At 42.9% G+C, this 12433-nt stretch overlaps 1 protein-coding gene across 1 annotated transcript in view; it reads right to left on the reverse strand.

Moving 5' to 3' along the window:
• The window catches only part of SDCCAG8 (SHH signaling and ciliogenesis regulator SDCCAG8), a 1463224-nt gene that overhangs the window by 1190567 nt on the left and 260224 nt on the right, over window positions 1-12433 (reverse strand). Inside the window, exon 8 of the mRNA XM_078648583.1 lies at window positions 1872-2060. Coding sequence (XP_078504709.1) covers window positions 1872-2060 — 189 coding nt within the window. The remainder of the gene's footprint in view (window positions 1-1871; window positions 2061-12433) is intronic.

A 12433-nucleotide genomic window follows, 5' to 3' on the forward strand; every position in this document is an offset into this window, starting at 1 on the left:
TTGAAACTTTCCATTACGACAGCTAGGAAATTTTTCATTCGCCCTCTAAATTTTTAAATATTTGCTTATTGACTAATTAGGAATTATATGGTAATAGCTAGTTAGTACGTCCACACAAAATGTACACAAGTTTATTGTGAAATTGATCTAAATGTAAAAAAATGTAAAAAGGGATATAGCCAAGGCATGGAAAGCGGATGTACCCCCTACCACTGTGGTGTGGAAAAAAGGGATTCGACAATTATATGGGCTGGAGATCGCTGTATACCAAGCAAGAGGTTGCCCCCCAGGAACACCCCAAGGACTGGCAGCAGTGGGCGGACTATAGGGGCATCGTTCTGGATCCAATTTGCTCCCCTAGTGCCCTTCTTGAGGAGCAAATATGCCAATATAGAGGGGACTGATAAGAGACTGTTGTATAGGACTAATTTCTGTCTGCTGTGTGGTACGTGCTGTGTCATATGGTACTCGGGCGGGATCGTCTTTACAAGTTATGTAGTTATTGTTATTAATGGGTGTACCTATTTCAACATCCTTAGTGTATTCCTTGGCCTGTGTGGTCATGCATCTGAGCCAAAACCCAATAAAGTGTGTTATAAAAAACAAATTGTTCTAAATGTGCAGAAATTCTTAAACATGTGTCTCATCATATTACAATGGTTACTCCCGCTTCTTTCACCGGATGCTTTTTTGGAAATATTACACAAACAAAAGATGGGGATTTTTCCAATATGTACATTAATTGTGGAACCCAATTCACAATATCATGCAAGAGTGTACTCTCCCAAAAAACGCCTGTCACATGTTTCCGTATATTTCGTACTAACAGCTGCATTCTGAAGGCTGGAATATGCCTCTGATAAATACTCCTGCAATACCCTACTGCAGAAAACTACGGACACAATGCCTCTTTCCCTGAACTGCCGTCTTTCAGGTTTACAACACTCGCCCTCACCACAGTAATGTGGGTGCGTCAGGGTGCCAGTGGGTTTCTGAAAAATTAGCTCTGCCCTACATACTGTATTTTTTTGCATCAGCAGCAACCAGTACACACCTCAAGATTGTTGGTGGGTAGGGTGAGCCAGAACCTTACTTGAGACACTTGTACATTGTCCACACAACGATCAGCGACCGGGAAACAAAAAGCTGAAGTACCTGTCTGCCCAAAGCTCTGTCAAGACCTGTGGAACCAATATGTCATGCTGGAGATAAAGCGGTAGAGATCTGACCATCGAGGATTTGTCCCTCTCCTGACACATGGGCCAGTCTGAGGCGCAAAGCAACAGAGGTGGGGCAGAGGATAGGTCTCATCATAATTCAGGGCTTCTCCAGCCCACCCAGCTTCCCACCAAGGAAGGTTCTACACACCCACCTGAACGCATCCTTACGAAATCGAATACATATAGCCTTGTGTCTCTATTGAGTCACAGAACTCTTTCATTACTTTCAACTATCCATCTAATGCACATGTTTTTTTTGTTTGTTTTATATAGCGCGAGCTAGACCTGAAGGTATCAGGGCGCTTTAAATGAGCACCAGTTGCATTACAGATGGACACATTCATTTTTGCTAGGCACGGGGAGATTAAGTGATTTGCCCAGAATCATAGGATGTTGAGCATCACTACTGAGACTCGAACCAGGTTCCCCAGCTCCGAGGTCGACCGCTCTAGCCGTGATGCCACATCCTCTACTTACCCTATGAAAAAAAATATTTAAAATCTTTGCTGACTTCCAGAAGTTGAGGACTATTTTACTGCACTATGGAAAATACATGGAGGTGACTTCGCAAATATCTGCAAGTGTGTAGCAACAACCAGCAGCAAGTCAACACACCAAGCGTGAGGCACGACAGTCACCACTCGCACTTACTTTGTGAGTCTTTCGATGGCCTGCACGTGGACATTGTTGTGCGTCTGCGCGAGAACAGCCTCGTGCTGCGCACACTTCAAGCACAAGCCGCCTGCCCGGTTGGAACTGCTGGCCGCGAGCAGAGCCTCGTGGTGCCTCAGCCTCCCGCGCAAATCCTCGCTGTTCTTCTGCGCCTCCGAGAGGTCTTTTCTGCAATGGGAGCAAAGCATGGCATTCAAAATACAAACCAGAGGGGAGAAAGCGTGCAAGAACATCGGATATGCGGACTTTAAGCGACACAATGTTCACAGAAAATTGGCAAGCATAACAAAAACATCAACTGCAAAGATACGGGTTCCTACGCTTTTAAGGTTAGCCTTCATGTCAAACCCCCCCTTCGTAAATTAATGCAAGTATTTCACAAGTATTTTCATATAAAGTCAAGGCTTTAAGTGGGCCGGGTCCTACCGGTGCTCAGCACCGGCAGTTCTAAATATCAGGCGCCGAAGGGGTCTCTATCGGGCTCTCCATTTTTGCCCTCACCCTCGATGAACTGAAAAATCTTAACTCTTCAGCAGTTCCACCCTTCACTGCTTTTGATTTAACTTCGAAGAGTCTCCTTATAGTTCCTTCACAGTCTCATCATTTTAGAACTGAAGCATTTTCAATATTATTTGCAACAAAGCCATAGTTGTTGCTTATTTATCTTAGGCGGCTAACAACCATTGGCAACGCTAATAGGCCTGGTTTGGGTAAGTAGGTGTAATGTTACTTGTATTATATATCTGGATGCAAGGAATGCCAGATGGGCGGCACACTATGCTAAACACAGATTTTTAGTTTAGGTGTCTTTAAGCCACGCTCTTAATTACATCGGCCACGCCTCTTTAAGAGGCCCCCCAGATTTGTCATCCCATTTAAAGCCCTGGATACATTAATACATTGGATATAAAACTGGTAACGCTCTGTAGCTGGATTAATTTCTATAGCGACCTGCCTGTTAAATCAAGTATTTAAAAGCGCTGCATAGATTTGTAACTTTATTTGCTTAAAAGACGCCCTCTGGCTCCAAAAGGCCACTCTTAATTGCATGGCATTTGTTTTCCTGTGGATTAAATACATGCAAGCAATGATGTGCGCATGACTTGAACTTTCCCGTGTGACAGACAGCTAGCCACCCGCATGCTAATTAGCAGACCTTTTACAAAATGGAGACCAAAAGATGCCCCACGTTCCAAAGAATGGGCCATGAGTTTCCAGAGTAACACGAGGTTAGCTTTTCTGAATAATTTCACTTTAAGATAAAAGGGGAGGTGGCGTTCGGTGGTAAAATTATGCAAAACCCTTTTTAAGGCAGGATAATGTGTGCCATTTTTCTGCACAAAGATGTCCTGAGCGTTGGTAACAAGGGGATTAGGTATTTACTATTTGGACTGAATTTTACACTACTGAGTGGATGGTACCTTTGCTTCAGACGCAGTTCACAGCATAGATGATGTTTTTAAGATGCTGCAAACAAATAATTTAAACGACAGGTGCGGATTTCAAGAGTGAGAGCAGTGGGAGAAAGACACTGAGCTTTTTTTGGGGGGAGGGGGGCGCAGCTATGAAGGTGTCAACAAGCAGATGTTGCAGCTAATCTTAAATACATGTTACTTTTCGTATCCAGTGCCATCTCATCGGAAAGGTTTCAATCGGTAGATGTGGAAATTAAAAACAATGTGGCATGAACTAGACTCTTCTGGGCTTGCAAACGGGAAGGCTAGAGGCGATTAGTAGCACTTGGCAAAGATAGTAAACCAGGAGTGAACATTGTTGGTCCACGATGGACTGACCCGTGTGCGATTTTCAGGATAGGCATGTTGTATATTATATTAAGGCCACTGATTCAAGATTCAAGATTCAAAAGTACTTTATTCGGTTAAAAAGGGAAAATAACCATAAAAGTAGCATGTAAGGTGCAATTTACAAAAGGTCGAGTAAGTATTTTTCCTTTAAAATCACAAAATAAGAAAAACAACAAAATTAAATCCATATCAACAATATTAAATTCATATACACAATAAAAAAGATCAATCCATTTGCATTGATTTACGACATTTAAAAGCCAATTTTAAAAATTCTGCAATAGAGGCAACCATAAAAACAGTATCCATTTTCTGGCACTCTGTAAACGCTAGGCGGCATCTGTAAACATTTAGATCTTTAAGAATAGGAATGATAAGTTTCTTTCGGAGGAAGGTATAAAATTTACAAAAAAATAAAATATGTATATCCGATTGTTGGGAAACATCATCGCATGGACAGAAACATAAGTCCTTCAACCAACAATTCATCACGGGGAATGATAATGTCCTAAAAACTATATTCAATCTAAATCGGGTCAAAAGGTACCGTTCATGATTAGACATATACAGTGAAAGATATGGCTGCAAATTCTCTCCACATATAATATCCTGGTGGGCAGAGACAGTCTTTTTTCTTGCCTCCATTATATTTCTCTTTTCCTTGAGGTAGGTCATACACAAGTATTTCAAATCGCTTCTGGATATACATTCCATTGATTGTGGATCCTCAAAGTATTGGGGGCAATTTATTTTTTCAAGAAAGTCTCTGACATAGCCTATCCATTTGTAATCCCTGATATTGTCCAATACCATGATGTCCTTAAAAATGGCACGATTAACCACACATTCTTCATTTGTCCAGACCCTATGCCAAAGAAGAACTGGCTGAATTCTAATAATGTCGGTGACATAAGATATTCCCAATTCAACATGGCATATCATTGTTGCAGTACTTTGGGGTACAGACAATATGTGACATAAAAACTTATTTTCCAGGATTTGAATTGGGGTGATATTTGAATAACCCCATAATCCTGCCCCGTAGATGGCTACAGATATACAAGTTGCATTATAAACGGTTAAAATCTCTTTTATGGGTTTTTTACCTAATTTCTTCATAAAACATTTTAGGGCCATAATGGTCTTAGAGAATAACAGAGATCTGGCATGAATTGCTGTGGTCCATGAGCCGCTTTCATGAAACAGTATCCCTAGATAAGGGAAGGTGGGGGTCCTTTCTAAGGGATTGGAGTTCACAAAGATTTGCTTCACATGCTTGTTTGTTCTGGACCCGCAGTACATAGATAAAGTTTTGGAACAATTGATTCTCAAATCTAAATCAAGCATAAAGGTGTTAAAGGCTGTAACCAAACTTTGTAAAGCCATTGGGGTTCGCGCCATTAGGACAGCATCATCGGCGTACATCAGTGCAGGGACAGGCCTACCTCTCACCATAGGCATGTCCCTGCCCTCCTGCACGAGATGCTTTTCCATTCCATTTATGTACAACAGAAATAGGAAGGGGGCTAGGACGCACCCTTGGCGCACACCCCGACCAATCCCAAATTGTCTACTGCACTCACCATTTTTCCCAAATCTGACACTGGCAGTGGCCCCAGAATACAGCTCTCTCAGAAAACATATAATGGCATTGTCTACTCCCAAGTCAGCCATAATTGACCATAACTTAATGTGTGACACACAGTCAAAGGCTGATGATAAGTCAACAAATGTGAGGTATAGACGTTGTTTTTTGACCTTTATATACTTCTGCTGCAAGGTAAAGAGATTCAAGCCTTGCTCTATAGTCCCTAGGCCCTTTTGGAACCCAAATTGAAAGTCACTTAACACCCCAGTTTCATTGGCCCAGCTTTGTAGTTTAGCTAAAATCACTCTTCCCAAAATTTTTATAGAAGAGTCCAATAGGGAGATTGGCCTATAGCATGTACAATTAAGCCTGTCCCCTTTCTTGAATATTGGGACTATTGTTGATGTAAACCAGGTGGGTATTGGGCTGTTTGCCAAGACGGCATTAAAGAGCTGAACTAACAGTGGCCCCCATAATTCGATGTTAGCCTTATAGAGGTCAGCTGGTATACCGTCTGGTCCCGCTGCTTTGCCCCCCTTGGTCGCCTTTAAGCTTGCTATAGCTTCGGGAAGGGTTACAGTCAGGGTTCTAGACGTGTCTAGATTTGGCAGCCCCATCTCCTGGCCTACTTCCGAGGTTAGTTCCACAGCCATATAAAGGGAGGAAAAATGGGCCACCCACTCATCTTCTGAGATGGCAATTTCCATGCGTGCTTTTTGTTCATATAGGAGGGGGGTGTTAATAACCCTCCAAAAAGCAGCCGGGTCCTTCGATTTTGATGCATCGCATAGGTTGTCCCATGCCTCCCTTTTTATCGAGGTCTTCCTCTCCCTTAATGCTAGGTTATAGTCCTTTCTTGCAATTCTAATTTGATTTACGTCCTTTGGTCTATTATGAATTGCATATCTAAGCTTTGTTAAGGCTCTAGTGCACTTCCTATCAAACCATTTCCTATTGGGCTTTAGGGAATTTTTCCTATTAACCCACAGTGCTTCCTTAATTTTACTAGAAATAATGCTAAAATGGGTTATTATTTCACATTTCTCTGCATGTTCATCTAAACAGATGGAGAAGCTACTCATGCAGTTAGTCAGTATTTTTTGCAGAAAATCATCTGGGACCAATCTGCTCCATTTAAGGTTGTAACCATTTTGAGCACCCACCCTTACATCCTGGACCATTTGGTTCTGACATTCTCTAATGTCAGCTACGGTAAATAAATTTTCCATTTTTAATACCTGTGGCAGATGATCACTCAATGGTAAATCCATGATGTTTGCTCTAATCAATCTGTTTGCAGAGCTAAATGTGCATAAGCTAAAATCAATAATGGTTGAGGCCCCCCGCCCAACAAAGGTTGGGGCAAACATCGTTGTGTGGTGTGCTAATTCATTTACAAAGCCGAGGTTAAAGTTAAAAATCATTTCATTCAGTAAGTCGCCTAGTAGGGTGTGTTCAAAATGCGTCAAATTGACGTCTTGTTCCAGCATTAGACCACAAATACCCTTTTGGCCCTTTTTGCAGAGAGTACAATTAAAATCACCCCCCCCATAATAACATAACTTCCGCCCTCTTACTCTTATCAAATTCATTTTGCATTTCTAGGGCTAGTGTATCAAGTACAACCTTAATCATGCTATCTGAACAGTTATTATAGAAATTAAAAAGAACCATCTTTAGGCCCTTCCTTGTGTATATCACAATTTTTTGGTAATAGCTGGATCCAGGGGAAAAAACTATTTTATCATATACTAAAAGATTAGATATGTATACAATCAACCCCCCCTTGGGTCTTCCGTATACTCCGCCCACCGCAGGGGTAAAGTATGTCTTGTAGCCATTAAGGTGTATCGGCGTGGTAGCCCAAGTTTCTTGAAGGGCTAATATTCCTACGTCGGAAATAGCCTCATCCCAGCTTGGATTTGTAATCTTTTGTTTTAACCCAGCCACGTTCCAAAATAATACCGTACAGGAATCTTTATCCACAGAAGACACATCTACAGTATCCCCTAGACTGTTGGCCTGGCTCTCTTTTATGAGCTCATTCCCCCCCTGTATTTCTATGGATTCCTCATCCCCCAGACAGCTTGTGGGATCTAAGACTGCGAGATTAATAGGTAACCGATCATCTACCTTAATCTTGGGGAGTCAGTCCACTGCATCCAAGCAGTCAAACCGATTATAACATGGGAAAAACGGGGGAATTTGGGCATTGCCTATCCATCTTGGATCGTAACCCTGTGGGTGAAAATAAGGAGGCCTGCCTTTGTGTTTAACAATATTCCAGCCATCATCATGCCTCCCATTCCGCAGTGTATTGTGGTAGTTATTATCAGGGAACTGGCCAGTATTACCACCATGGCGTCGATTTTCCCTGGTCCAGCTCCACCTATTATCCGGCTGTTCACCCTCCGGGTAAAAATAGGATAATGGCCTGGCCACAACTGACAAACCGTAATTTCTTGGGGGCCTTGATGTAATAAATTCTGCGGTGCGGGGATTCTCAAAAGTTATTACCACACAGTCACCTTGTGACCTTTTTTTATTATTATTATTGTACCCCACCCAGGGAGCCCTTTCAACCATAAGGATATTGCTTTTGAAGGCCGGGGGGAGAGGATAGTTATCATTTAACCAATGTATTGTTTTATTTACTAGTCCCCCATTATTTTCATATGATTTATCAGCAGGTTGGGGTACTCCAGTAAGAACCACAACATATGTTGAGGCTTCTGGTGGTAAATGTATATTTCTACGTGTCTCCCTCTTTTCTTCATTAACTTTCTCCTTAGAAGTTTGCATGGGTGGCGCTGTTAGGTCAATTACGGTGAGATTTTTAGGTGTTGGTATAACTTTTGGAGGTGGGTTAGTAGTGAGTTTTGGAGGTGGAGTAGAGGTAGTTATTAAAGATAGATTGGTATTACCATCGCTTTTAGCGGCTGTGGGTGGTCTATTTGTAGTTGATTTCTTTTCAGGAACTTTATTGTTCAGATTAAAGCTAGGGGCGCTAATATCTTTATGAATGTTAGACAAAATTCTTTCCAGACAGCGTAGCCTCACCTCGATAGGTTCTAAAAGAGTTTTTAGCATAGCATAGATGTTATTATTATCCATGCTTAGGCTACTACTGTCCTCATCCCCTTCAGCTTGATTATCAACTACCCCGCTTTGTTCCAGGATCTCCTCCAGGCTACTATCCAAGATGGTTTCATCTGGCAGACTTAGGGTTATACCCACACTTACACGTGGCCCACCTACGGTGTCATTAATAATGGGGTGAGCATCTAAATTGGTGCTCACATTCAAAGGAGTTGGAGGCAACTGAATAGGGGCATGAATTTTGCTAGGCTGGGCTTTTTTCCCATTTCGGGTAGTCATTTTAATGGGCTGTTGTTTAGTAATCTTTTGTTTAGGGATAGCCCCCTCCTTCCTCCCCCTTTCATTTAGGGTACTAACTGTCTGTTCATTCTCTGTTACGGTCAGCCCGTTTTCCAGCAACAAGGAAAGATTTGGGGTTGCCTCCAAGCCTTCCTGCGATGCTGGTAAGTCACAACCCTGGTCCTTATGTACCATTACAATTGTTTTTAGATCGGATGCGCTGTTAGGTGTCCGAGCATGTGCAATGTGACCCAGAGAAGAACGCTTTGCCCTGGCTAAATCTTGGGACACCCTTCTGTCCATCAGTACGATCCCTTCATCAATAAGCGCATTTGTGCGTACTATAAAATCGTCCAAGGTACCAGTTAGTTTCTTTGCCCCCGCGGCTGCCATGCTTCTGGTCTCTGGATGGTTCATGACAAGACCGCTAAATGAACCACTATACAAGAGATAATATTAGCGCCCAATACCCAGGACTAATCGCTGTGCAAGGAGGGACTCAAGGACTCACAGGGATATACAATAACAAATTTAGCCAACTTACGCTTTTACAGTCTCGATGTCCTTTGGCTAATAACAAACGGACAGGGTATCTGGCCCAGGCCAGGCTCCTCGGGCCTAAGAGGGCCCGCCCTTTGCCCGGGCTTAGCCCCGGGCGTCCCGCTCGCGTCCCGCGTAGCTGGTCCTGCCCGCTTTAATCGTCCTCCTCTGGCGCCCTCGCGGTGTCACAGCGCGCGCCGCCGCGTAGGCTGCCGGGATTCGTAGTCCCGGAGCGGCGGCGCGTCCCAAATGGTGGAAAGATGACTCTTGGCGGTGGCGGCGTGGACAGGGGTACCGGTCAAGCTGCGGCGTCGTTTCAGGTAAGTTTTTAAGGCCACTGAAATAATGCGGCATGGGAGTACCAAAGTATGTGGCCGGGTTGACTAAATTATGCGGCAAGGAAAAGCCAACTTTCGCAGCATAATGGAGCATATTTTGTGATAGTACTACATCATTATGTTGTCCTTTTTTCACACAGTAACACTGCCTGGGCAAAGATTTCACGTTAGCAACCAAAAATAGCAATAAGAAGTGAAAGAGGACCATTAAACCTTTACAAAGGTCCTTCCACTGAAAGGGGACACATGTTGCAGCACTTTTTGTAACTTTTGATCCACTTGAGCTGGAAACTACATTTTTTTTGTTAAAATCTAAAAACTAGGCAGCAGATGATGGATTATGTGGCAAGTGCAGCAAATCCATAACTATGAGGAACATGCAGCAGTTGCAGAATCGTATAATTATATTTGCATACAATGAACCTGTATGAGCACCATTAATACATTTGTGATTATTCTGAAAATGAAGCATCTATCTGGTCACCGCAGACCAGGGTTCGATACCCCGACTCTAAATTGATACATTTCACAAGTACACTAAAATGACCTCTGAAAGGCCCATCGTGACCGACATAACGTGGACATTAATAATAATATTCTTTCAAAACATAGTGCTTCATACCGTGGTATTTGCCATCTTTAAGCACTGCAACTATGGATAAATCTGCTACAAGATAATTATCCATGGTCAGTTTATTACACAACTTACCAAACAAGCTCACTGCCTGGTGACATTGCTTGTGAGAAATCCCGACTAGGAGTTACACAGGATCATGTCAGATCTACCAGAGGATGAGCTTTTTCCCTCTGATGCAGCAATAGGAAAAAATGAACACAAGGTGATGTATGTTCCAGGCCTTCTGCTAAGCACCATACACACTTTCTAGCGCAGACCCATCTATGGTTTGTTGATGCTTCAGGAGCTCAGCTGTCGCCAATGAGAGGAGATCCTCTCCCAGAAGGTCTAAGACTGAGCAGCTATTCCAGAAATGACACAGGATGATAAAAGCTGTGGACCTGCCAAAACCAATCCAGGAGGAAAACATTCTGCATTCATTAACAATTAGGAAAGGAGAATAGGATAGGCTTACACAAGGTCTAACAACACCTCGGAAATTATGGCTAGGCTGATCATCAAGGGACTACTGACATGAGCTACAGCTGCTGTCTTCTTACAAGCACCAGAATCCAGATAATCAAGGTGAATTACGAATCCCCATAAACACACAGTTTTTCCCGGTATAATTACATCTAAATGGTCAGCCTTGGCCTCAACAAGTAGAATATTAGAAGCTAGTTATCAAGTCCCAAAGCAAGCATTCCGATATACTCTGCAGGACCCAAACCTTCCATCTCTAGCTCTTATTTTCCAATTCTGAATCTGGTGGCCCAGGCAAGAAAAGCCTGCAACACCCACCTCTATCTCTAGATGTTGCCCCTCTGCGCAGTCTATCATTGGTCTGTCTCAACCTCAAATGCTAATACAATTTGCTTTTGTTTTTGCTATTGCAATACCAGGGTTAAGCCCAAAAACATTGCAACAACATTGAAATCTAACAAAACGTGCTAAGCAGGCGCACTGGTGGCCAAAATAAGCTATGAATGATTGTGTTAGTTCCCGTAGGAGTAACGTCCCCAAGCCTGCACACCTTTTCAATTTTTCAATGAATTGTATTCCAATCTTGTAACAAAAACATATTGTTACAAGATTGGAATACAATTCATTGAAAAATTGAAAAGGTGTGCAGGCTTGGCGACGTTATTTCTACGGGAACTAACGCAATCATTCATAGTTCTTGCATCCTCATGCCCAGGAGGATTACCAAACCGTGCACCCACCACTAGGAAGAAACGTATTACCCAGGAGTGCGCTTGTCCACATTCCATTTGGATTTTCTATAGGCCAAAATAAGCTGACGCCATCAATAAACAAAGACAAAAAATCTTTTACTCATACAATCGTTCAAAGGGCCTGGGCCCACCCACGTATACAACATGGCTGACTGAGATATTCAAGATGGTCTCATATGAGATGCGCATCTATACATTTTCTCACAAACTTGAGATCAGCCAACACAAATGGCCACAATTCCTAAACAATGATCTGTGACCCTGTGTCTTCTCTGCTCTCCCTGCTGGCACGGCTTAGCAACATTTTTCTCTGTGGCAGCGGAGACCCCTCCCCCCCCCCCCACAAACCATGGAAACTCCCCACATGTGCTTCTACATTCTTAGAACCAGTATCATGCTGTAGCCCTAGAGGACACCTCATGCCTCACTGCACCTTCACTTTTTGAGAGCTTTCATACCAGACCCACAACAGTCACAACCAATCGCAACCACCTCCAGGACCATACCACCCTTTCACCCCCGGCACCCTTGGGTGCGAGGGACTCTCTCTCCATTACATGTACGGTCCTGGTGCCCTTCCCATTCTCCTTCCAGCGCCCCCGCCGCCCACCTTGTGAATTTTCTTCCTACTGCTGATTGCTGCCAGGCTAGGATCATTCCGGCTCCAAAAGCCTAGTTGTATTTTGCTGTACCAAACCGCACTGTTTTACTGTGTTCGTATTCACAAGTATGAAACCATAAATAAAGATTGGAAAAACTAAAAAACAAATGGCGTTCTCCCTTTAAAATCGTCACATGGTTTCAGAATAGGGTTCTGAGGCTTAGTAGGTGCTATGAACAGTTTAACTATAATAAAGTCTTCAATAACCATTACTGAATCTATAAAGATGTCAGCAGAAATTTAAATCTATGTTAATTTAGAGGGAAGATTATATGACTGCATGATGGCAGCCAGCAGGTCTTTTCACCTAACAGTGTATAAAACATGTAAGAAATATTCTTGGAACGGTTCCTCGTTCAAACTAGTGTAAACTTGCAGCA

This window comes from Lissotriton helveticus, chromosome 6, assembly GCF_964261635.1.
Source record: "Lissotriton helveticus chromosome 6, aLisHel1.1, whole genome shotgun sequence".
Classification (NCBI taxonomy): Eukaryota; Metazoa; Chordata; class Amphibia; order Caudata; family Salamandridae; genus Lissotriton; species Lissotriton helveticus.